Consider the following 26341-nt stretch of genomic DNA (forward strand, 5'->3'; position numbering starts at 1 on the left):
CTTGGGAAAGGCTTGATATGTGGACAAACACGCAAAATCCAGTCTAAACATCAGGCTGACTGTGACCAGCCATAATAAAACAAACATCCACACAAAATATTCACATGTATTTCTACTTAAAGGAGAATACTCTATAAATTTTCTATACTTATATAGTAATCACTTTTCTTGAGATCATTTTATGCACATTATTGATTTCATTTTGATGTCAAGTCTGCAAATATGCATACATATGTTCACACAAACATGTTAGACTGACATTTTTCACTATTTCATAATCTTGCTTCCCAGCTGATTCTGATATACAAATAACACTCTTATTTGGAAATAGTCAAGCCACAAGCAAGCTTAAATTGTCAGATTTAGGCTTTAGCTCTGGGCAGGGCTTTTTTTGTCATAGAATGCTCAGAACGGAGTTCCAGCACCTTTTTTGGATGGAACCTTGTAGGGTAGGCAAGGCGGGTTGTATGACACGTGTGAGTTCTGGCACCTTTTTCTTTTACAAAAAAAGCACTGGCTCTGGGTATGTTGCTGTTCAGTTGCAATCAGAACATCCATTCATAATAGAAATGTTTATCTCACTATTTGAAATATTGCTGATATTGTATCTTGTTTAAATATTGTATCTTGTTTAAATACATTGGAACATAATTTGATGATTTTAAATGGATTAATTACTTAGTCCAAATTAAAATGGCCATTATAAATTTGAGTTTTTAGCAGGTTGGAATTGTGCTTTCTATTGTAGAACATGAAATGTTTTCACGGTATTAAAAACCAATATTTTTCCTTACATTTTTATTTTTCTGAATTCACTTTGGCAAACGATCCATTTTTACGTGCAAGTTCTTTCCTCTTTAAGAAAAAATGCAAATATCTTTCCCTGTGTAAAAAAAACAAAAAAACCCCCTGCACATGCTCAGACATAATCAAGACCAAAACAGAAAGGGGCGGTTCTACACATGTGGGTTGGTGTAGTAGGGTGTAAATTGTTAATTAAGATAAACCACAGTTAATTATTAATTTCAATTGAAAGTGAGACTCTGGCCAGCGTTTTTAAACCACTTCCCACTGAATTTACACACACACACCCCCTCCGCCCACCATGTTAATTGTAGTCCAGGCGCTCTTGAGGTTTTAGGAACCAATGGCATAAAGATAGGAAGGAACGGGCCGTGAAGAGAGAACTACATTCCCATGATCCTTGGTGACCATCTTACACCGTAGTCCAAATACGTCTCTTTGAGAGCAAGACGCAATACAATACGGTGGGTAAGCAAAACTACCTTTCCCATGAAGCACTACCGTTCCAGCTGCCGCCTGCCATCCCAGCTGTAGTCCAAAACACCTCTCCTGGCCATAGCAACTAAGGCACCCGAGGCGTTGAGCCGGAAAATAAAAAACCACACTCCCCATACTTCCTTGCGCGGAATCTTTGCCTGCCATATTCACTGTAGTCCCCATTTCTCCCCAGCGCTCATAGAGCCGGATGTGTCTGGCCGGGTCGAAAAAACTACCATTCCCATCTACCCGCGCGCGGCGAGTGTTCCCTTTTGGGCTTCCTGGGGCCGCCATGATGGTTTTGTGTGTATGTGTGTGTATGCGAATACGTGTGTGAGATGTGTGTATCAGTATGCGTGAGCGAGTGAGTGAGTGGATGTGCAAGAGGAGGAGGAAGGGGAGAGAATGAGAGAGACAGGAGAAGGGGGCCCCACCAGGACCGTGGAGCCTCGCTCTCTCCTCTCGGAGGAGTTGTGGCGGGGTCTGAAGCCCACTCCCCGATTTGCCAACCTGGAGGGGGGTGGGTGGGTTTAAAACCCTCCCTTATGTGGGGGGAGGGACAGCCTGCGGGCAGCGCAGAGCCCCCGTGAGGGAAGGAGCAGAGGGGGGCACCGGGGTCGGGGAGGGGGAGAGCATCCCGCCCAATCCGCAGGGTCTCGCAAGGTGAACAGACCCACCCACCCACCCACCCACCCACCCCAAAAAACCCTTGGCATTGCTTTGGAGGGGGGGGACCCCGCGGTGCCAGGTGGCTAAAGAAGGGGACTCTTTCTGGGGAGGGGGGACCAGCTATGCCATAGATGAGCCTTTAATTGAAAAGGGAGCACGGGCTGAGCTCATAATTGGGGTGGGGGGGACAGCAGCTTTAGACCCCCCCTCCCCTTCCTGCTGCAAAGTGAAGGGAGATGTAGTTGGAGGAACAAGCCAGAAGGGGCAGAGCCCCCTCCTCCTCTTCCTCCTCCTCCTCCTCCTCCTCTTCCACCTCCAGCAAGAGCGAGGGGAGTGGTCTGCCTGCATTTGAAAAGGGGAGGGTGGGTGTTCAGGCAAGTGAGGAAAATCTCAGTGGTGGGCAGAAGAGGAGGAGGAGTCAGGAGGAAGCCAGGAGGGCTGGGGGGGACTGGAGGGTGCACCCACCTAGGGAATGCCAAGGCTCTGTCCCAAATTAGGGGTGCAGGAGGTCCCCGAGTAGGTGTGTGTGTGTGTGTGTGTGTGTCACAGCGTGTTAGCTTCCTCTCTGATTACCGCACGGTGTGTGTGTGTGGGGGGGGGCAGAACTCTCCCACATATCATTCCCTTGTTTTCTCCCAAGGGCAAAGCAGGAAATAGTGGAGGGTAGAACTGGAGAGGGGGAGAGGTGTGTGTGTGGGGGGGAACCGCTGCTATGAATTTATAATAGCCTCTTTGGGGAGATTGTCCCGCCCCCCTCTTCCCCTTTTTCCTCCCCACTCCTCATTTTGGTTGGAGGTGGGGGGAGAGACTCGGAGCCTCACGCACACACAGCTCCTTCAGCAACTGGCTGGATCTCTTCTCCCCCCCCCCCTCACCCTCACTTCCCACCATGACAACAAATCCAGCATTAGAATCGCCATCCACCCCATGGCCACACAGCAGGTGAGTAACCCATCTCCCCTACCTTACTTCCAAGCCTTTCATTGGGTTTTTAGGATTGGGGAGGGGGGCTCCTGCCTCCAATTCTCCTCCCATCCTCTGGGCACCTTTTTGCTGGTGTCTGCCTGGGTTGTGTGTAGATGTGTGTAACAATTGTAAGCTGTGCTGCATCTTTTCTCTCTTGGAGGCTGCTGATGGACGGGGAAGAGTCTTTGGTGCCTAGATGCGCTTCCCAAAGGTAAGTCTGTATCCTTCCACTGCCTCCTCCCCCTCCCCCCCATTGGCTTTGCCAAATAATGTTGTTTTTTTTTTCAAGGAATAAAACCCCTGTCTCTCTCTCTTCTTCTTTTTTAGGGGCACATTCTTTCTCCCTGCCCTCCCCCTACCTTAATCTCCCCATTCCAAATTAATTAGCTCTTCTCCTTCCAACCCTGTGGAGCTCAGTGTTTTGAGCAGGACTGCCCATGCTTTGCAAACCCACTTCCCAAAATACAGATTTGTACATGGTAGATTGTGGGTGAACGCACACAGCATGTGAAAGCATCACAACAACTCAGATGCAGAAGCCAGGGAGGGATGTTAAGCTATCAGGCTGGTTGCACAAATATTTTTTGCTGAGGGTGGAATCTAGAGCTGCTTCTGTTGCCTCTCCTTCCTCGCCCCCCCCTCCCATGCCTGATCTACTATTGTTTTCCCCCTTTTCTTATTCATTTTAATCTCCTTTGTTGTTTTGTTTTCTTGGATATTCTTTCCTTTCCAGCTTCTCTTCTGTCACCTTGAGTGTTTAGATTTTTGTTGTTGTTCGCCCCGCTAAAGGGAAAATAAGAAAGATTAGGGTGTATCATTTTGCCAGGTGTTTTTTTTCAAGGGATCTGGTCACCTCTAGGTCCGGCTTGAGCTGAGAGATAGGAAGAAGAGGGGACGAGCGGTGTGGCTTGGGGTACGCGGGGGCAAACGTGGAACCAAAGTTTCTCCTCTATGATTTCCAGGGGAAGGAATTACCAGCCGTAAAACGCTCTTGCCTCTGTGTATTTCTCATGTTTTAACCGGGGAGGGGGAGAAGGAAAGGAAGAGAAGAGAAGAGGGGAGGTGCCTTTCCAAGCCGATTTCAGGGGGCCCTCTACAGAGGATGGCTCCGGCTATGTCCGTCAGGAAGCGGTGTGATCCAGAAGGATTTGAGCGGAGGAGGATCCGCCGCCACCAAACAGCTTGACTTAAAGGCTTTTCAACGGGAGGGAAAGCAGAAAAGATGTGTCAAGCTGGTTGCAGCTGGCGGAGAGAATTGAGGGGGAACCCAGCAACTGGCATCATGGAAGGCCAGGTTGAGGTGTGTGGGAACCCTTGCCAAGACCGGGCCTGTCAGCTCTGAAGCCAGGCCAGGGCGTGATGAGGTATCGGAGCCAAGTTCCTTTATACCTACATTTGTTTTCTCTTTCAGTGTTTCGCCTGCTTGGAAGAAAGAGGGAGGGGGTGAGGTGAAATGATGGTAGGAGACAAAATGTTCCATCAATAGAATGTGTGTAAATGTTAGCTAGGATGAGTACGGGGAGCTCAAGCCGGGCAGAGAGAGAGAGAGAGAGTCATTCATCCTCATTCATTCTCTTTCTACGTGCCTTCTTTTTCTACCTACTTATCTCTTGCTCTCTCCTGGGTTAATCCTCAGAATAGCCCACGCTTAGATTTTTATTTCATTTTTCTTAGAAATAGAAAACGGTTTATTCACTATAGATACCATTGAGTCTCCTTCTCTCCCCTTCTTCCTTCTAAGAAATTACGGTAATAGGTTTTTCCCCCAGCTCTGTTGGGATGCTGCTGAACCGAACACGCAGACCCCATGCCAACGTATGAAGGCATCATCATCTCCTCTTCACAACGTTTGCCTTTTATTTCAGTCCTTCACTATTTTCCCTTTTCAGCCTGGAATTTTATTTCATTTCTGAGCCTCAGATGAGATGTCTCCCCAGTTTAGTTAATTCTTTTTGCAGTGTCCCTTCCCCCCTCTCGTAGTCAAATATCTAAGGGCCGCGCCATATGCTAAAATGGCAAATAAAATTAAAGGGCCAAATTGCATGTTTGTTTGTTTTTTTAAAAAAAATAGAAACTGGAAAAAAGCAGCTTGGGATTTGAAAATGGCCACTGTATTTTTCTCTCATAAAGTCTGAAATAATTTTTTCCCCTGACCTGGTAGCATCCTGTATTCTCCTGTCCGCCTCATACCATTGGTTGGCAGTGATAAGACCTGCTAAGCTTGTAAGCCGCCCTGAGTCTTCGGAGAAGGGCGGGATATAAATGGAATTAAAATAAAAATAAAAAATAAGACCTAAATGCCGTTGGTTATTCATGTAAAAAATAGGATTAAAAAAAGTCATCATCAGAGCCACCCATCTTTGATGTTTGGTTCAGACCTCACTTGACGGGCCTACGTTACAGTGGTAGAGAGGTTCCTGAATTGTGTCTTTTTTCTTAGGTTATTAAGCCACACACTCATCAGAGGCGGTTTTTATATGTAAGCTTGTCATTTGTAGTAGTTGCGTTTGATAACAGAAAGTTGCTTTGCCCGCTTCCTTCTGAATTCCTGTTTTTCCTTTATTCCATCCTTCTGTTAGCTTTCTGAATATCAGGAAAAAAAATTCCTGAGAAATATATTGCTTTTCTGTTAGGCAATTTTTTTTTTAAAAAAAGGCAGAGAGAACGCTTTTGCCTTCTAGATGCCTTGCCGTTGGACTCCATAATTCACAGACTTTCTGATTGACAGGTCTGCAAGGTATACCTAACTGAGGATTGATCTGCAAAATTTCCAGTTGATTTTTTTGGGTCTTCCTTGTCCTTGCCGGTCCGCCCTATCTCAGTCTCCTCCTGACACTTTCCTCAAATTCCACTTTCACCTTTTCAGCTGTACTTTCTTCTTCTGAAAGTAGAACTTAAGATCTTACGTCTTTGTAATCAGTCTGGACCAGTGTTTTTCAATCTCGGAGACGTTAAGATAACGTGGGCGTCAACTCCCAGCATGCTGACTGAGGAATTCTGGGAGTTGAAGTCCACACATTTAACCCTGCTGCAATTGAGAAACAGTGGGCTAGAATAAATTTCAGCTTTGTGTCTGATTTTTATTTGCGTTTCCCTATTAAGCCTCTAATTTGGCATGTCTGTTATTCCTGGGAAATTTTTTTTTTAAAAAATGGTTCTAAGGATTTCTGGGATATCATAGTACTCTTCTCCATTTGCACAACAAATTTATTCTTTTTTTCTTTCTTTATATTGCCTCTCATAAGATTGAAATAATTGCTGTCAGGGATATAATTATTATTATTGTTGTTATTATTTGAGAGTCCTGTTTTGGGTAATGACATCAAAACAGAATCTGCATATCTCGAAACTATTCTAAAGTAATACAGAAAACAGCTCTTTTTATTTAACTTATAGATTCGTGTCTCCTCTTATGCCTCCTTCCTGTTTGTTGTGTCTTGGGAAAAATTGGCCTATTTACTTTTTTTTGGCTTCTTTCATGAAACGGTGTTTGTGAGAATCTTATGTCTCACGAGCACCCTCGAATATCTATAAACCCTGGTGACTTCTGTTACATTGTGAGAGGAGACGGCAGAAAAATCAAAGAGCCCTATCATTTGATTTAACATAATAGAAATATTGGATTTCCCCCCCTCTCTCTATCTCACACACACACACACACACACACACACAGACATTTCTGAGCTGCCCATCTCCCTCAAAGAGTCTTAATTAAGTCCAATTTCTTTTTAACCACCTACAGCATTATTATACATCGCCTGTAATCTGTATGGGTTTATCTCTCTGAACTCCCTAACAAGGTGAAAACTGATGGCATTAACTGCTTCATATACAGGGGCTATAGGTGATTATATTCAGTGTCATATAATACAGTTCCACCAAATGTTTTGCCCACAATGGTGCTCAGAATGCTATGCCTAAGGGGGGCTATCAGAACCAGGGCTTTTTTTCTCATAAAACGCTCAGAACGGAGTTCCGGCACCTTTTTTGGATGGAACCTTGTAGGGTAGGCAAGGCGGGTTGTATGACATGTGTGAGTTCCGGCACCTTTTTCTTTTACAAAAAAAGCACTGATCAGAACCAAATATGAATGGTTGTGTGTATCGTATGCCCTTAAGACTGGTTCATATTTATGACGGTTGCAGTGTCCTGGGGTCATGTGATCAGCTTTTGTGGCCACCTGACAAGCAAAGTCAATGGGGAAGCCAGGTTCACTTAACAACTGTGTTAAGTAATTTAACAACTGCAGGGATTAACTTGAACAACCGTGGCAAGAAAGGTCGTAATATGGGGCAAAATTCACTTAACAACTGTCTTGCTTAACAACAGAAATTTTGGGCTCAGTTGTCGTTAAGTCGAGGACTAACTGTATAAATGTTTTTGGAAAAACATGATTGGATTTTATTCACCTCACCTGGACAGCAGCAGTTGCCATGATATGTTCATCTTGGAGAACAGAATTTGCACAATACCTGTCACAAATCTATTTTTACTTTTGCCACCTTTGTAACCACGATGTAGTTAAGACTGACCTCTTGTTTTTAGCTATACCCTAGTAGAGAAAATGTCTTGGAAATTAGGCGACTATTAAAAAAAAATCATTTTTTTTCCTGCTCTAGCAAAATAGTTTATCCCTGACACCCAAATAGGTTTTTGAGGAACACGCAAAAGTTTTGATGTTGTTCTTGACAGGAAAACTGTTTCTCTGTGCTCGTCGAGACCGTCTTCCAGTGAGATTGGGTAATTTCTCCTGTTGCAGAACTGAATGAGCATTGTTGTATGTAGCAGTATAAGGAGTAGCCTATTCTGCTCTTCGATTAATTCAGTGTTTTTCAAACTTGGCAACTTTAAGATGTATGACCTTCAGACTAGGGAATTCTCGGAGTTGACCTACACACATCTTAAAAGCTGCCAAGGTTGAAAAACGCTGGATTAAACCAATGTTTTTAAAACAACTATTAGGCAGTCCCAGAGTTCTTTAATGAGGCAGGAGTTTTCACCAAGCTAGCTCCTAAACCAGTGTGTCTCATACTTGGCAACTTATAGATATGTGGATTTCCAGCTTCCAGAATTCCCCAGCCAGATGTTTTCAAGCTGCCAAGGTTGAGAAACATTGTCCTAAATTATCCAAGGTTGAGGTAGCAGAGAAATTCTGCTTTGCTATCCAGTAGTTCCTGCCTTTGAGCTCTTTGCATAACCCTCAGTGTTCACACAAGACGAGGACAACTCATGATCTGTGATCAACTGAAAACTTGAGAATGACACTTGAAAATGGTGTTGGATGGCACTGCTAGAACTAAATCCAACTCTGTATTCCCTTAGATTTGGCTCTTTTTTTCATAGAACTGATGGTTCTTTGATCAGTGTGCTAGTTAATATCATCTCAACTATTTTGCTTGGGATAGTCCTCGAATTACAACAGTCCATTTAGTGACTTCAAAGTTACAGCGGCACTTGAAAAAAGTTTTTTTATGACCATTTTTCATAGTTATAGCTTTTCCAGCATCCCCATGATGATCAGAATTCAGATGCTTGGCAACTGGTTTGTACTTATGACTGCTTTTCACACTTAACGACTGTTGCATCTTCCCCATGGTCACATGAGCAAAATTCAGACGCTTGGCAATTTTTCTTAACTCAAATTCATTTTGCTGTGCTTAATTTTATTTTTATTTTTTTCCCCTTGCCCAACGTTGGTGACGGCTGATCATGTGTGCCTTTGATCGCAGGACGTATTTCTCCTTGCAATGTGTTTTCTTTTTCTCCCTAATGCATATACAGGTAGTCCTCAACTTACGACCACAATTGAGCCCCAGAATTTCTGTTGCTAAGCAAAACATTTGTTAAGTGAATTCTGCCCCACTTTTTTGCCACAGTTGTTAAGTGAATCACTGCAGTTGTTAAGTTAGTAAAATGCTCGTTAAGTGAATCCGGGTCCCAAAGGGTGATCACATGACCCCAGGACACTGCAACCGTCATAAATATGAATCAGTTGCCAAGCATCTTGAATTTTGATCACAGGACCAAAGGGAAGCTGCAGTAGTCGTAAGTGGGGGAAATGGTCATAAGTCAACTTTTCCAGTGTCGTCGTAGCTTTGAACGATCACTAAATGACCTGTTGCAAATCGAGGGCTACCTTGATAATGAGAATCTTGATTCCTTCGTATTGCACGTCCTTCTCTTCACTGCCAGTTTCAGCTTGCCGATCTGGACCCCCATATTTACCTGCCTGGTTTGCCTCTTTTGCCTTCCCTCCTTGCAGCCCAGAGAGTAGCTGAAGCGGGACGTAGCCAATGTCGTCCAGCAAAGGGGCAGGGGCTGGAGCTCGCCGGCGGCGGACGCGGTGCCGGAAGTGTAAAGCGTGCCTGCGATCAGAGTGTGGGGAGTGCCATTTCTGCAAGGACATGAAGAAGTTTGGGGGTCCTGGACGCATGAAGCAGTCCTGCCTGCAGAGGCAGTGCACAGCGGTGAGTGAGAGAAACAGGGCAGCCAACGCTGACGGTCACCCGTGTCACAGATTTCTGTTGTGTGCAAAGTCTGGCTTTTCTACTCCCGCCTAGCACCCAGCTCCCCCCCGGCCAACTCACTGGGGAACAACTCGACGTGGCCAACTCGTTGCGGGACAAATCAATAATTCAATTCAATTATTTAAAATAATTTTAAAAATATTTTAATTTTTGTCATTCACATTTCATTTTGTCCCTCCTATGACATCCTCTCTTCAATGATTCTGTTCCGCTATGTCTTCAATATTAGTGACACTCTTGTCCCACGGCAAGTTGGCCGTGGCGAGTTGTCGTAGGGCACAGATCCCTCATCCCGTTGAGGGTGGGGAAAAAAATGTGCTCCAGATCTGCCATGCCTCTTCTACCTATCCCCAAATCGTCAAATTGGAATAGAAAAGGAACAGAGACACGTGTTTTGCCTCCAGCTCTCCGACAGCCTAAATAAAAAGGAAAAGAATGCACATTTCATCCCTAAACTGTATTCAGGATCCCGATTCTAGGGTTTGCATATATTTCTCGGTGGATTTTAAAAAAAAAAAAGCTTTAAAGTTCCTGGAAAGTTAATTTGCCCGAAGAGTTTCAACTAGTTTTCTTGACACTACTGGTTTTTCCATTTAGTTCTTGTCTGCAGACTGGTGTGGTTTAATATTGCGAATCCTTAGCTTTTCCTGCATCTTTCAAATCTGCCGAGAGCTGCAAGTAAAAACAGAGATGTACTGCGCAAAATGAAGAAATGATCCATATTGTGTCGAAAAAGCTAGGAGGTTAAGGTGGTTGCCCAGTTCATACGTTAGCTTTCTGCATGGAGCCATTTCTTTGTTGAACATTCCCACATACAACTCCCCTTCCCTGACACGGTGCAGTCCAGAAACTGAGTCATCCAAGATCTTTTCTCCACATCTGAAGTTGCTTTGAAAAATCAGGTGTAGAGCTCCGTGGTATCTTGCGTGACTGAAGTCACGTTTCATCCACTAGGCTGCTGTGAGCCCCTCCTCCCGTCTCCTTTTTCCATCTTGTCCTATTTCTTCCTAGCCCCTACAGCTGCCCGTAGAGCTCAGGACTGCCCCTGACCTTCGTTCATTCCGCCGGGACCTGAAGACCTGGCTCTTTGAGCTTTCCAGCCAGGACTGAGAATTTTAATTTTAATTTTATTTTAATTGGGTTTTAATTGGAGTTTTAACAGGGGTTTTATATTTTATTCAAGGACTAAATTTAATTATTTCAATTGTTCTTAACTTTTGTGATTTGTATTGTTATTTTAAATTCCTTGTGAACCGCCCAGAGTCCTACGGGAGAAGGGCGGTATATAAGTCCAATAAACATAAACATTTTAAAAGCAAGAGGTGCAAAACGTTTCACGCTGAAAATATTTTAAGCTGGAAGCACCCTGTTTGGAACACTTCCTACGGGACGAGAACTGAAAGCCACCCTTCCTTTGGAATTTGTAACGTCTTAAGTGCAGCTTTTAAGATGCAGCTTTACTCATTGCTATAAAACCAGGGGGGGTGTCTTCAAACTTGGCCCTTTTATGACTTGTGGACTTCAACTCCCAGAATTCCTCGTGCCTGGCTGAGGAATTCTGGGAGTTGAAGTCCGCAAGTCATAAAAGGTTCCAAGTTTGAAGACCCCTGCCATAAAAGGTGGGCACAGGAGGGTTTGCGGCCGGTGTCCCGACTGGCCTCCCCCGACTCGGCTGCCTCCAGGAAAGATGATGGATGTCTACTAGGGGTAGGAAGAGCTTTCCTGCTTGATTTTGTATCACTTACTTCTGACTGCTGTCTCCTTGCAGCCAGTTCTACCTCACACGGCCGTGTGCCTGGTCTGTGGGGAGGCCGGGAAAGAGGACACCGTGGAGGCTGAAGAGGAGAAGTTCAACCTGTCACTCATGGAGTGTACCATTTGCAACGAGATTGTGCATCCAGGCTGCTTGAAGGTGAGAGGAGAAGCCACTAGAAAATTGCGGCCCCTCTCAGGAGTGCCTCACCCACTTCCTTCACCTCCACCGGTCTTTCTCTTTGCAGATGGGAATCGCTGAAGGGGTCATCAACAATGAAATTCCAAACTGCTGGGAATGTCCCAAGTGCAAGAGAGAAGGCAAATCAATGAAAGTAGGTGGTTTGGTTTGTGTGTGTGTGCGTGTGTGTGTGTGCGTGTGTGTGTGTGTGTGGCGGGGGGGGGGAAACAGCATCCTAGAGAAGGGAGAATCAAAGAGTGGGTGGGGTAGAAGCCCCACAGTGTCATTGGCTTTGAAGCCAGGGCAAAGCGAGAGGGGGAGACATAGGAGGGCCCATTTGGGTCGCCATCATCATCATCATAATAATAAGTTGGAAGGGACCTTGGAGGTCATCTAGTTCAACCCCCTCTTCAGGTAGGAAAGCCTATACCATTTCAGACAAATAGCTGTCCAGTCACTTCTTTAAAACTTCCAGTGTTGTAGAATTCACAAATTCTGGAGGCAAATTGTTCCACTGATTTAATTGTTCTAACAATTAATACTCCTGGAGTATTTTCTTATTTTGTGCTCTCATTATTCACAGCTACACCTTGGACTGACACCCTTTTTCTATAGTTCCCCCCCCCCATGTGAAGAATAATAATCCTCTGTAGCTAAGACACGATAGTCCTCTACTTATAATTGGTCTCTTAGCGACTGTTCAGAGTTACCAACGGACCCCCGAAAGGTTCTTACAACTACCACCTTTCTTCTCCAGTTATGTGATCACATTTTGGACGTTTTTCTGCCTCTTCCCACCATGATCATTTGCAGCATCCTGCAGTCATGTAGCCATGATTTATGGCTTTCTTTTTTTGGCTGGGAACCGGCATTTACTTCAGGTTTCTGGCACAAAAAAATAAAAAATGCCCATTGCAGACAATGAGTCTGCTTAACTACTACATTCGCTGAACGATCCCAACCAAAAAAAAAACAACGTCAAATAGGGTCAGTCATGCGATGACCTGCTTAACAACTGGCACAACTTACGGACTGCAATCCCAGGCTCCGTTAACGGTCATAAGTCAAGGACTACCTGTGAGGATGAGGATGGTCTCTCTCTCGAGAGAGAGACCCCTCTGCTTAGAGGTCTTTCTGCAGAAAAAAATTATTTGGCTCCGTGTGATGTGCCATCCATAAAATCCCTCTCTGGCCTGCTTTCCTCAGCGCTGCCTCCGAGCAACGTCCTAAGAGGATTGGCGAGGATTGGATAGGTTGGGTTGAGCCATAATACGGTGGTTTGTTATTGACCGAGCGTGCCTGGGGAAGACATCCCTTTGTGGCTGATTTAGCCAAACGTGACTCAAAAAGGGGAAGCTGCCCGCAGTGTGTGTGTGTGAGCCGGTTTCTCCTGCCTCTCTCCTGCCTACCCTCTCAGGATTCGGGGGATGGCACAGGGAAGCGGCGTTCGGACAACGGTGAGGAAGGGGTCCGGTGGAAGCTGACCGACGAGCCCGCTCAGAACAAGAAGAAGTTGCCACCAGCGCCGCCTTTGCCCCCGCCACCCTCTGAGGAGAGTCCGGTCCAGACGGGTGCTCACAAGCGCAAAAAGGAGATCCCGGCCCCTGAGACGGGACCCAAGAAGAAGGTGAATGGCCACGGGCTCAGCCTATGACTTTTAGGCCTCATGTGTCTGCCAGTCTGGGATCTTTCTCGCCCTTTAGCCTAGTCCAGGGGTAGGCAACCTCGGCTCTTTTATGACTCATGGACTTCAACTCCCAGAATTCTGGGAGTTGAAGTCCATGAGTCATAAAAGAGCCGAGGTTGCCTACCCCTGGACTAGTCGATCTGCCCTCGTCAGGTGAGCTTAAAACTTCCTTGACACGTCAGACTAGGGCCAATGACGGCAAACCTTTTAGAGACCGAGTGCCCAAACTGCAACGCAAAACCCACTTATGTATCGTCGGGTGCCGGGTGGGCGTGGCCCATTGGGTGGGCGTGGCCCATTGGGTGGGCATGGCTGCGGTGGTAACGGCAGACTGGGTGGGACTAAAAAGTTCCATCAATCAATTCCAACTTTGCGAGATCTTTTTTTTCCCCATGAGAAGATGAAATTGATTGATTGATTGATTGAACCTTTTTTTTTTGCACACGGTAATGGAGGCCTAAAGCAAAAAAGGGTTTTATAATACCCAGCTGAGGGCCTACGACTGGGGAGACGGTGCGCGTGCCCACAGAGAGGGCTCTGCGTGCCACCTGTGGCACGGGTGCCATAGGTTCGCCACCACAGGGTCACTAGGCATTTCTTCAGCATCCTGGGTATGTTGGCTAGAGATGAAGGGCAGTGTCCTCCAATCCATACAGCGGACAGGGAAGCTGCCAGCAAGATTCTCCCTAGACTGTCCTAAGGTCTTATTTCTTACGCTAGTCAGCTAGATGATCTCAGCAGATTTACAAGAGGGGTATAAAAAAACAGTCATCAGGAATGTGTTTGATAGACTCAGCGTACAGCACGGATATCCAATCGCTTCACCTCGGCTTGACAGTCTCCATTGCAGTTTGTGGTAGCCTTTTCCACTCACTTAATTCTTCATGGTGGCCAAGTAATTTTGTTTGATCTGTTTAGCTCTCTTCAGCTCTGTTTAGCTCTCTTCAACTTTTCCCATGTAGTCCAAAAATCCCCCACTTTTTTTTTTAACCCATCAGATCTGTGCCTGACTGGCTCCTGGGCCGTTGCAGTGAGGCTTTGAAGACCCAAAGCTTTGTTCTTGTCCCTTTGTCTCCAAACACCCTTATGCCTCCTAATGATGTCAATTTTTTTATCATTGTTGTGTCTACTCCACTTCCCTTCCAAAAGTTCTTGACATCTGTTACTTGATCCCAATTTGGTTGTTTTCCCTTCTCTGTTCTAACTGTTAATTAGCAAAGCAGTCAAGGCTATGCTTCTCCACAAAGTGTTTTTTTTTTTGGTGGGGGAGTGGTGGATAGCATATTTGTTGGGGCAACTGTTGGCTTGGGCAACAGAAGTTGTTACGGGGTTGGTTGTTAAATGGTTTTAGCAATGCTTCTGTTGTTTTATTGCCAGCTGAATATGCGGCATACAAATAACTGTTAATAAGTGACATTGGGCATCTTGGCTACTCAGTTCTTCTGACCTCACCTCGGTGGGTCACATGATGCTGTTGGGGGAGCATGGGTGATCCATATCCATTGAGATCACGTGGCTACATCCTAATTTGCGGTCTTGGTACTACTGTTGCCAAAGTTGATGATCAAGTGAAACTTCCTACTTCTCTGAAGTCACCATACTAACTAGCACCAGTCTTGCCTTACGACTTTCTGCCTCTAACCCTAATGCACTATCCCAGTTTGTATTCCTTCTACAAACTACACCAGACATGTCAAACACAAGGCCCGGGGGCCAGATCCGGCCCGTGAAGTGGTTTCATGCGGCCCACGAAGCCACCCTGGAAACAGTGAGGGAACGGCCCCCACTGCCTTGGCCCTGGCCCAGAGACCCTCCTCCTGCTAGAGACCCCCAGATCTGTCCCACTCCTGCCCAGGCCCCCATAGGCACCCTTGATGTGAACGATGTAGAGCTGGCCACGCCCACCCAGTAGGCCATATGCACTTTAGCCACGCCCACCCAGTAGGCCACGCCCACCCAGGCCACACCCACCCGGCCCCCTGAGGGCAACCGCAATGCTGATGCGGCCCTCAATGAAATGTGAGTTTGACACCCCTGAACTACACCTCTTTCCACTCCAGTCTTAAAAGTAGGAATCTCTGGATTATGGATTATGTTAAGTGCTGCAGATCTGAGGGTCACCCTGGGCTTATGTGCGGCATGCTGAGGGTCACAGTCCCGACAAAATTGGTCAGACTGGGACCCCAGTTCTCCAGGTGGTTTTGCCCACTTTCATTCTGGGAAACCTCTGACAACTCAAAAAAAATATATGTGTTAGCAAGTCATCCTTCTTTTGCCTGTGCACAAAATCGGGGGGGGGGGGGTCCAACTTGGCCACTTTAAGGCTCGTGGACTTTTTTTAAATCCCAGAATTCCCTAGCCAGTGGAAAAACATTCTGGATCTCTGAACTTTTTAAGTGCTTAATTTGGCTCTCCAGGTTTCCCCCCCCCCCAATATTCTCAACTCCAAATTCCTTCCTTTTGATAACTTTTAAGTAACGTGCTCTGGTCTATAATTCTCACATTTGTTCTTTCTTTCTCTTCCCAGTTAAAAGGTACCCGGGAAAAACATTTGAAAAAGGTGAGTGGTTTAGGTTTTTTTGTTTCCCCCCCCCTCACCTGGCTGGATTTCATTATGCAAAGAAGGGCCCCTGGATAAGATGCCAAGGGGGAAGTTTAAGAAAAAAGAAAAGAAAAGAAAAGGAAGAATTTCCCTGATATAAGAGCCAGGCAGGTCATGGACCCATCTGGGGATCCCCATTTTACAACTTTCCTTGCCACAGTTGTTAAGTGAATCACTGCAGTCCTTCGGTTAGTAACGCGGTTGTTAAGTGAATCTGGTTTCCCCATTGACTTTTGCTTGTCAGAAGGTCGCAAAAGGGGATCACTTGACCCCCACCCCACCCCACCCACCCCAGGACACTGCAACTTTTATACACACAGGCTAGTTGCCAAGCGTCCGAATTCTGATCACGTGACCACAGGGATGCTACAACCCTGGTCAGTGTGAAAAGTCCCTTTTTTAAAGGGCCATTGTAACTTTGATCGCTAAACAAGTGGTCGTAAACCGAGGACCCCATGCAGAGGGTGTGCTTAGATGACATTCATTAGGTTTGCGCTGGCGCATTGTTCAGGGCCCGATCTTGCCGGGGCTAATAAGAGCGGGAATTAAGTATGTCTGGAAGCTGAGGAAGACTGCGGTACAATGTGGTTCTCAAGTCTTTTTCTCCAGGCAGATCATTGCCAGAGGGATATTTTACCCTCAGGGCATCCACAAGCCCTCCCCCCCCGTCCCACAATCCTATTTACTTACTTATTTATTAAGTAATGGCTGACATCTCGTTGCCAATTCTTGTGAAACTTTGGCCCTTTTCCCAAGAGCTGAGTCATCAAAAGATGTCTTTTTTTTTTTATTTTGGCGCCAGTATCAGAAGCAATTTTCACAACCCTCCAGGGCCGTCCAAGGGTCCCCCGACTCGGTCCTGGCCACCTTTGCAGGCAGCTGCTGTGTCCAGCTTTGCCAAGCGGCTGATGGAACACGGTGCTCTTAAAAAAAAAAAAAAGCTGCATGAAAGAAGCTGACTTGCGCTTCTCACTCGCCTTTTCACTTGCTTTTTTTCTTCCCACAGCCAGTTTCATTTCTGCATGCGTGCTTTTTTTTTTTGCAGGGCGCTGAGCAACCACTTGATGGAAACAAATTGGATTCCATACAGACCTGGAGCCGCATGGGCGGCGGTGACTTCGAGGTGAAGGGGGCCATCTCCCACCCGTCTATTCACCTGAGCCAGATCACAGCCAGTGACTTAGAGGTGAGCAGCTCATACCCCAGGCCGAAATTGTTGCCCTTACTTAAGACCTTGGCAAGTCTGGGGCAAGAGAGGGTGGCTGCATTCACACAGTGCCCTAAACCATCTTTTGGACGCCAGGGATCGGTTGCGTGACGAGAGCTTTTTTCACGGACTGGAGGGGTGCGTGTGTGTGTGTTTTTGCGTGTTGCCTGCACCCCCGCACATGCATGGATGAGGCTTTGCTTGTTTGAGCAGCTCAGTTTCTGGCACGTCGTGAACTGGTGCTGGTCTGCCGCCGAGGGGTTGGGGACCCCTGCTGTAAGCCACAATCTAGCTCGTTTTGCATTGGCGTAGCCGTAGCGAGTCAGGCAAGCCTAACCAGGTAAAATTTACGAAAGCAAACTAGTTTTAGCTAATTCAATTGCAACGATTCGTCACTTTTAAAGATTTTAGTCCGAATAGCTTCTGAAGAAGCGGGGATACAGCTCAGCTGCTCGACCAGGCCACCATGAGTGTTTGGGCTCATGGGTTGCAGGGGAACAGTAGAAAGTGCAGATGTGGGCCACTAGTGTTCTGCCCCCTTCCCTCATCGTGAATGACCACTTGGCTGCCAAGCTGGGCAGCCGCCATTGTTAGGGGCGGGTGTGTTCCTGTTTACCTTGAGTTCACCTTGTCTTGCGCCATGTAAGAGTGTGCATTTGACCCCCCAAAGGTTTAATTTACTGTGCTGCCTAAAAGGAGGAGTTGGTGGTCTCTGCTCAGAGTTGCCTTCTGTTTACTCCTCCTCCTAGCCCTGGGCTTGGCATGGCAGCGGGGAGCTATTTCCTTTTCAGGCCCGTTTTGCGATTCCGCTTAGCTTTGTTGAGTCCCATCGCTTGCCTTTGACTTAGCCTCTTGGGGGTAACCCAGCTGTTCCATTTTGTCAGTTATAGTTCTGGTGGCCGAGGGCTGTGCTTAGTATTGGTGTGTGCGCGCATGCAGGTTTGTGTCTGTGAAATAGAAACAAAGTGGGCGAATCCACTTTATTCATGTCCACCTAGTTTGGGAGAATAATTTGGGAGTTTTTGCTTGTCGTCGTGTTTTTTTTAAAAAAAACCTTGCTGGCGGTCTTTCAAGGCATCACACTCGTCTGCACGACTTTCCCACATGAGCATATGGGTTTGAAGGCTGTGGCTGCCCACTTCTGGTTTGTGGCTGAATACGATGTATGAACCCATCCAGCTGTGGTTTGTTTAACCCAGGGGTTCCCAACCGGGGTGGGGGGGTGCGAGACGATATTCCAGGGAGTGCGAAAACATGGTTTTTTGCACAATTATAGTGTGCATAATTTGTTGACGTTATTTCGAACTTTTGTAAGGGGCGTGAGAATATATCAGAAGCGTTCTAGGGGCGCGGGGTATAGAAAAGATTGGGAACCACTGGGAACCAATCTGTTACGAGTGCAGGGTTGATTCCAGTAACTTGTAAGAGCCTTGGTGGAGCAGTGGGCTAATGCCTCCTTAAGTAACACCAGCTGCCTGCAATTAGTGCAGGTTCGGGTCCCACCAAGCTCAAGGTTGACTCAGCCTTCCATCCTTCCGAGGTAGGTAAAATGAGGACCCAGATTGTTGGGGGAAATTAAGCTGACCTTGTAATAATGCCGCTTGGAGGCCCCCGAAAGCTCTAATAAGCAGGCATATACATAGAACAAAGGCTATTGCTAAGCACATTGGTTTGTACTTAGATTGTAAGCCACCCTGAGTCTTCGGAGAAGGGCGGGATAAAAATGGGTTTTTTTAAAAAAAAAAAAACTACACAAGATTCACATCCCCTGGTTCCAGTGCTTCCACCATGCTTTCGCACACCGCATTCTGAGCAAGGAACTAGAATGGGGGTTTAGAGGTGTATATCTGTGGCATAGTTAGTTTTCAGTGGGTGTCGGTTTTTCATGCTCCGCCCCAACTTTTCTTAGGCTTCTAGAAGGAGCTGTAGTGTAACGAGGACCACTATTAGCCCTAACCCAGGGGTAGGCAACCTTGGCTCTTTTATGACTCGTGGACTTCAACTCCCAGAATTCCTGAGCCAGCATGGCTCAGCCTGGAAACCTCTCCCTTTTCCCTCAGCATGGCTGGCTCGGGAATTCTGGGAGTTGAAGTCCGCGAGCCATAAAGCGGCCTAAGGCCTAGGCCAGGGGTAGGCAACCTTGGCTCTTTTATGACTCGTGGACTTCAACTCCCAGAATTCCTGAGCCAGCATGGCTCAGCCTGGAAACCTCTCCCTTTTCCCTCAGCATGGCTGGCTCGGGAATTCTGGGAGTTGAAGTCCGCGAGTCATAAAGCGGCCTAAGGCCTAGGCCAGGGGTAGGCAACCTTGGCTCTTTTATGACTCGTGGACTTCAACTCCCAGAATTCCTGAGCCAGCATGGCTCAGCCTGGAAACCTCTCCCTTTTCCCTCAGCATGGCTGGCTCGGGAATTCTGGGAGTTGAAGTCCGCGAGCCATAAAGCGGCCTAAGGCCTAGGCCAGGGGTAGGCAACCTTGGCTCTTTTATGACTCGTGGACTTCAACTCCCAGAATTCCTGAGCCAGCATGGCTCAGCCTGGAAACCTCTCCCTTTTCCCTCAGCATGGCTGGCTCGGGAATTCTGGGAGTTGAAGTCCGCGAGCCATAAAGCGGCCTAAGGCCTAGGCCAGGGGTAGGCAACCTTGGCTCTTTTATGACTCGTGGACTTCAACTCCCAGAATTCCTGAGCCAGCATGGCTCAGCCTGGAAACCTCTCCCTTTTCCCTCAGCATGGCTGGCTCGGGAATTCTGGGAGTTGAAGTCCGCGAGTCATAAAGCGGCCTAAGGCCTAGGCCAGGGGTAGGCAACCTTGGCTCTTTTATGACTCGTGGACTTCAACTCCCAGAATTCCTGAGGCAGCATGGCTCAGCCTGGAAACCTCTCCCTTTTCCCTCAGCATGGCTGGCTCGGGAATTCTGGGAGTTGAAGTCCGCGAGCCATAAAGCGGCCTAAGGCCTAGGCCAGGGGTAGGCAACCTTGGCTCTTTTATGACTCGTGGACTTCAACTCCCAGAATTCCTGAGCCAGCATGGCTCAGCCTGGAAACCTCTCCCTTTTCCCTCAGCATGGCTGGCTCGGGAATTCTGGGAGTTGAAGTCCGCGAGCCATAAAGCGGCCTAAGGCCTAGGCCAGGGGTAGGCAACCTTGGCTCTTTTATGACTCGTGGACTTCAACTCCCAGAATTCCTGAGCCAGCATGGCTCAGCCTGGAAACCTCTCCCTTTTCCCTCAGCATGGCTGGCTCGGGAATTCTGGGAGTTGAAGTCCGCAAGTCATAAAGCGGCCTAAGGCCTAGGCCAGGGGTAGGCAACCTTGGCTCTTTTATGACTCGTGGACTTCAACTCCCAGAATTCCTGAGCCAGCATGGCTCAGCCTGGAAACCTTTCCCTTTTCCCTCAGCATGGCTGGCTCGGGAATTCTGGGAGTTGAAGTCCGCGAGTCATAAAGCGGCCTAAGGCCTAGGCCAGGGGTAGGCAACCTTGGCTCTTTTATGACTCGTGGACTTCAACTCCCAGAATTCCTGAGCCATCATGGCTCAGCATGGAAACCTCTCCATTTCTCCTCAGCATAGCCGGCTCAGGAATTCTGGGAGTTGAAGTCCACGAGTCATAAAAGAGCCAAGGTTGCCTACCCATGCCCTAGCCATTGTGGAAGTAATGAGCCTCTTTCTCTGGATCTGGCCAGCATCCTGCTGAATGATCTCAAGTGGGCATAGATGCACCAGATGGGAAAGAAATGCTCTCCTTCTTGAAGGCCATCAAGGATAGAAGCATCTTTATTTTGATTTTTAATCAAATTTATACGGCTGCCCATCTCACGGAAAGTGTCTCCGAGTAGCATACAAGACTCCACTGAAACAGCAAAATAAATTTTTAGTCTGTAGGAGAACGGCATGATTTTACATGCTTTTGATTTATAATTTCTCTACCATAATAAACCCTTCGAGCAGGCCATAACATATAAAAAAAAAACATTTCTTAAAAGCCCAGTTCTTGGCCTTCGAGTCTGCCGTTGGCTTTAACAATTGCCTACTGCTTCTAAAAGTTGAGCTCTGGGGAATTGCAGGCGGCTTTTGTTTATTTCATGGTTATCTTTATTTTACTTTTCTACCATATGTTCCCCTTACAGATCTGACCGACCAGAATTTCAAAATGCTTTTTGCTTGGCAAGCCCATGGATAACACAGTCATAGTAACCTTGACTATCTAGCCATGAACTGTGGTTAGCATATTTGGAGAACCGACTAAAGAATGCTTTCTCATACTGGAGAATTTTATTTATAAAACGCGTTGATATCCGGCTGTTTTGCCAAGCTAAAAATCAAAGGGAGTGTGGATAAGGCTTGACTGGAGTGCGGTGGTATTATCGTCTTTTTCATCTTTTTCCTGGGAAGGGACATGTGGTCTATATGAACAAGTAAGAGGTATCCTAAAGATGTCTCATATTTAGAGTCCAAATTTCTAGTTTTAATGTTGTTGACTCCCTTAAGGACCAAAACATTCAGAAGACCTTATTTATTTATTTATTTATTTATTTATTTTAATTCCATTTATATCCCGCCCTTCTCCGAAGACTCAGGGCGGCTTACAAGCTTAGCAGTAGCCTTCATTCTATGTATATGCCTGCTTATTAGGGCTTTCACACACACCCCAAGTGGCATTATTACAAGGTCAGCTTAATTTCCCCCAACAATCTGGGTCCTCATTTTACCTACCTCAGAAGGATGGAAGGCTGAGTCAACCTTGAGCCTGGTGGGACTCGAACCTGCACTAATTGCAGGCAGCTGGTGTTACTTAAGGAGGCATTAGCCCACTGCTCCACCAAGGCTCACAGGTTGTTCCCCTCTCCTGCTGCTGTCCTCTTTCCCCTCCTCCCATGATGGCTGTAGCTGTATTAGTTGAGCGGAGACACAGATTCTGTCAGCCAGGAGGAGGTGTTGAGGTTGCAAAAAGCCAAATTAAGCCAAATTTCTCTTGCAAAGTGAGATAGCTGTTGAGTTTTGCCTCGTGTTAACAACCTTTCTTGCAGCAGTTGTTAAGTGAATCACTGCAGTTGTTCAGTCCGTTAGACGGTTGTTAAGCGAATCCGGTTTCCCCATTGGCTGTGCTTGTCAGGAGGTCTTAAAAGCTGATTGCGTGACACCCACCCCCCACCCCTCCAGGACCTTGCAGCCGTCATAATTATGAGTCAGTTGCCAAGTGTCTGAATTTGCGTCACTTGACCCTGGGGATGTTGCGTCAGTCGTAAGCGTGAAAAACAGTCACCTGTCATTTTTATCAGCGCCTTTTTTAACTTTGAATGATCACTAAATGAGCAGACATAAGCCGAGGACTCCCTGTATTTAATAGGTTATGAAATCTTTCACACACACACACACACACACCACAACTCCTTCCTTTCTTGCCAGAAACCAAAGGGACCTCCTGGGCCTTTGGAGCCCTCTGCCCAGACAGACAAGTCCCATCAGCGGGAGAAGTTGGAGCGCTTCAAGCAGATGTGCCAGATGTTGGAGCGGGTGAAGAACAGCAGCAGTTCCAGTTCCAGTTCAGACTCGGATTCTGACACGGATTCCCGGGGCTCCGACGGTTCTAGCGGAGGGGTGTCGAGCCGAGCCAACTCCCCAACCACCCGCTCGCAGCGCCTGGCTGCCCTGGGCTTCAGCGCCAGTGAGGAAGAGGAGGAGGAGGAGGAGGACGAAGAGGAGGGTGGGCGACGCAACGGCGGCTCAGAGACGACGCGGAACGGGAAGCAGCCCAAAGCTCGGGCGAACTCTCAGGAGAAAGAGAACAATCATCGCCCGTCCAGCCGGGGGAGCGAACGGGCCAAGCAGCAAGCCGGAGGCCGGAAAGCTGGCCGGCCTGCTGGACAGACAGGGCTCCGCATGGTAGCCCGGACTCAGTTTCTTAACTGGCCTTTGGTGCCGTCCCCTCCCAAGCCTCTGCTGCAGCTGGAGAGGCACGTGATCCGGCCTCCCCCAGACAGCCCTGAACCTGACTCCCTCCCCTTGGACAGCGGCTCTGACCACATCATGCAGCGGGACGTTTGGCTGGCCGTCTTCCAGTACCTCAGCTATCGGGAGCTATGCGTGTGCATGAGGGTGTGCCGGACATGGAGCCGTTGGTGAGTGAGCGGGCGGGCGGGCGGGCTATAGAGCAAAAGAGGTGACCTGGCAACCTAGAGAAGTAACGGAGGGGGGAAACACGGGGTGTGTGTGTGTTGTGTGGTTTGATTAATAGGGGATAAAATTTGATGGCTGCCTCCTGGCCCATTTCCTTGCCATGAACATCGGACCTCAGGGCTGTCTTGGTCCACTTCCTGTGGCCAGCCTTCCTTCCAGTGAGATGGGAGCCTCGGGTTCAACAAGCAGATTGTCAGGTTTGAAGACTAATCTGTACAGTAATGCATCTGCTCCAGCTGACCTCAAAAGAGTTGTACATAGATAAAGGCAATCTCTTATGTACCTGCTTCTGAATAACTTTGTGCTCCCTCAGAATATAGTCTGGCTATCAATGAATCAGAGTGAGCACTTGTTACTCGTCCCAGCTTCTGCCAACCTAGCAGTTCGAAAGCACGTTAAAAAATGCAAGTAGAAAAATAGGGACCACTCCGGTGGGAAGGTGACAGCGTTCCGTGCGCCTTTGGCGTCTAGTCATGCCGGCCACATGACCACGGAGACGTCCTCAGACAAGCGCTGGCTCTTTGGCTTTGAAACAGAGATGAGCACCGGCCCCTAGAGTCGGAAACGACTAGCACGCATGTGCGGGGGAACCTTTACTTTTACTTTATCAATGAATCAAAGCTTGAATATAGGGATACCCAACTTTTATGCAGAGGGCTCTGTTTGTATTTTGAATGCAATAGGAATAGGAATAGGAATGGAATTAGAACAGAACAGAACAGAAAATAGAATAGAATAGAATAGAATAGAATAGAATAGAATAGAATAGAATAGAATAGAATAGAATAGAATAGAATAGAATAGAATAGAATAGAATAGAATAGAATAGAATAGAATAGAATAGAACAGAACAGAATAGAATCTGGAAGGGACCTTGGAGGTCTTCTAGTCCAGCCCCCTGCTCAAGCAGGAGAACCTATACCATCTCAGACAAGTGACTGTCTAGCCTCTTCTTAAAAACCTCCGGTGATGAATAGCATGTCAGAGACCACACAGCCCGGTAGATGATGGGGCCAGGGCAAAAGTTTTTTGTTTTGTTTTCTTGGGTAATGTATTTTGTACATTTTATTAGATTGCTATCACCATTTCAAATGCATGGGAGGCTAACCAATTTAAAAGTAGGTAAAAAGTGTATAGAAAAAAATAAAATATGCAGCAGCTGGCTAAAATCACACAAAAATGCAGTTAACGCAGCCAAGAAAGAGAGACTGTCACATATCGTTGAGAAATGAAATTCAGCCCTGATAAGTGGAGCAAATCTGCTGAAAACAGTCACAATGAAATTTAACCCAAATAAGTTAAATTTTGTTCAGAAAGAGCAAATGTACTGGGATGGAAAGAAGAATATCTGGCTTGGTAACACAACTTGTAAAAAAAGATTTTGGAAGATAAACCAGCAATGAGACGTAGAAGTGCAGTTTTGGATTGCATTAGTACAAGGGCAATTCAGAAATAAACCTCCATTTGGCTATCAATGACAGACACTCACAGAAACAGAACTTTTATTATACACATTAGAAAACTACAACGTTACATTTTTTTTCGACATAACATATTTTTTTCCTTGTATAAGACGCTATTTTTTCCTGCAGGCACCTTGTTCAAAAACAGGTGCGTCTTATACAAGTGCAGCGTCTTATACACAGAAAAATCATGGTAACCTGGTATACACAGAAAAATCATGGTAACCGCAGCCCAGGGCATGCCTGTGTGGGTTGCCATGCCGCCTGGTGCAGGTGTCAAGCCCCTGTGGGCTTGCCACTAACGGGAGCGGGGAGGGGGCAAGATCGTCAGGCGAACTTCAGGATTTGCCAGCTCAGCTGTTCGGCACTCCGCTGAACAGCTGTTCGGCACGGAGCAACTCGCCTGCCAGAGCGTCTTATTCAAGGGTGCATCTAATAGACAGAAAAATACGATAATCGCCATTCAAATTGAGGCACTTGTCATAACGTCTTGCAAGGTTTGAAATTCCTTAGTAGCAGTTGCTCGGTGCCAAATCTGGGCTATGAGGGGGTGATCAAAAACACCCCAACAGAACTGCTTCAAAAGTTCTTGGGTGCGTCTAGCAGTGTCCGGGCGAGCGTTATCGTGAACCAACACCACACCGGAAGTCAGCAATGCCCTGACGCTTGTTATGGATGGCTCGTCTGAGTTTTCGTAACGTTTCACAGTAGACTTCTGAATCGATGGTCGAACCACGCTCCATGAACTTCACTAGCAGTACTCCTTTGGCATCTTCACAATTTGGCGGGATTTTCTATGGCACCACTTCCGCTGTGGTGTTGGTTCACGATAATGCTCAGCTGCACACTGCTAGGGATGTTTTTGATAAACCTCCCCTAGTGCCCAAATTTGGTGCCGAGCGACTACTACCATGCTTCTCCGAAAACAAGACCCGGTCTTACATTATTATTATTTTTTGCCTCCAAAAGAGGCACCAGGTCTTATTTTTGGGAGATGTCTTACCCACTTACCTTAGGACTGTCGGAGCCAGGCCTCCCCGACACCTGCCTCGCCTCAATCGGCCCACTTCTTCTGCAGCCTCTTGTCACTCCCGGCCTCCGTTTTGCCATCAGAGGCCTTCCAGAAAGGCCTCTGCAGCCGAGAAAAAGAGCTCCAGATTGACGCGCGCATGGTGCCCCCTTGGCTTCCGGGAAGGCCTCTGATGGCGAAACGGAGGCTGTGGGGCATTGCACGTGTCAATCTGGAGCTCCTTTCTCAGCTGCAGAGACCTTTCCGGAAGGCCTCTGACAGCAAAACGGAGGTTGGGGGTGAAATGCGCAAGCAGCCACAGAAGTGGGCCAGCGAGGCAGGTGTTGGGGCATGGGAGTTCTGGCTGCAACAGTCCTAAGGTAAGTGGGTACCAGGCGCAGGGTGCAGCTCCATGCCCCGCCCATCCCCAAGACCTACCTTGATTTTTACCCGTGTGCCTCGCCCCACCTCATGCAACCAGGTGCAATGGAGTGGGCGGGGTTTTAAGTAGGGCTTATTTTGGGGGGTAGGGTGTATATTGGGCACAGGTGTAAAAATCAAGCTAGGTCTTATTTTCTAGGTAGGTCTTATTTTGGGGGAAAACACGGTACTAACCCTAATTGTAACGTTGCAATTTTCTAACGTGTATGATAAAAGTTCCGTATCTGCGAGTGTCGGTCATTGATAACCAAACGGAGGTTAATTTCCGCATTGCCCTCGTAGAAGTATACTTTCAAAATTGTGGGAAGCAAATCATTTTCTTTTATCCTGCTTTGTTCAGGCCTGTTTTGGAAGACTGTGTTTAGTTTGGAGAAACCACAC

General features: G+C 47.1%; 1 protein-coding gene across 1 annotated transcript in view; it reads left to right on the forward strand.

The window, feature by feature from the left end:
* Nucleotides 1–2565: 2565 nt before the first annotated feature.
* The window catches only part of LOC308678282 (F-box/LRR-repeat protein 19-like), a 30190-nt gene continuing 6414 nt past the window's right edge, over nt 2566–26341 (forward strand). Inside the window, exons 1-9 of the mRNA XM_081345385.1 lie at nt 2566–2892; nt 3077–3127; nt 9179–9383; nt 11212–11355; nt 11444–11530; nt 12794–13003; nt 15591–15623; nt 16711–16851; nt 22277–22989. Coding sequence (XP_081201511.1) covers nt 9210–9383; nt 11212–11355; nt 11444–11530; nt 12794–13003; nt 15591–15623; nt 16711–16851; nt 22277–22989 — 1502 coding nt within the window. The 5' untranslated portion in view covers nt 2566–2892; nt 3077–3127; nt 9179–9209. The remainder of the gene's footprint in view (nt 2893–3076; nt 3128–9178; nt 9384–11211; nt 11356–11443; nt 11531–12793; nt 13004–15590; nt 15624–16710; nt 16852–22276; nt 22990–26341) is intronic.

This window comes from Vipera berus, assembly GCF_964194415.1.
Source record: "Vipera berus genome assembly, chromosome: Z".
NCBI lineage: Eukaryota > Metazoa > Chordata > Lepidosauria > Squamata > Viperidae > Vipera > Vipera berus.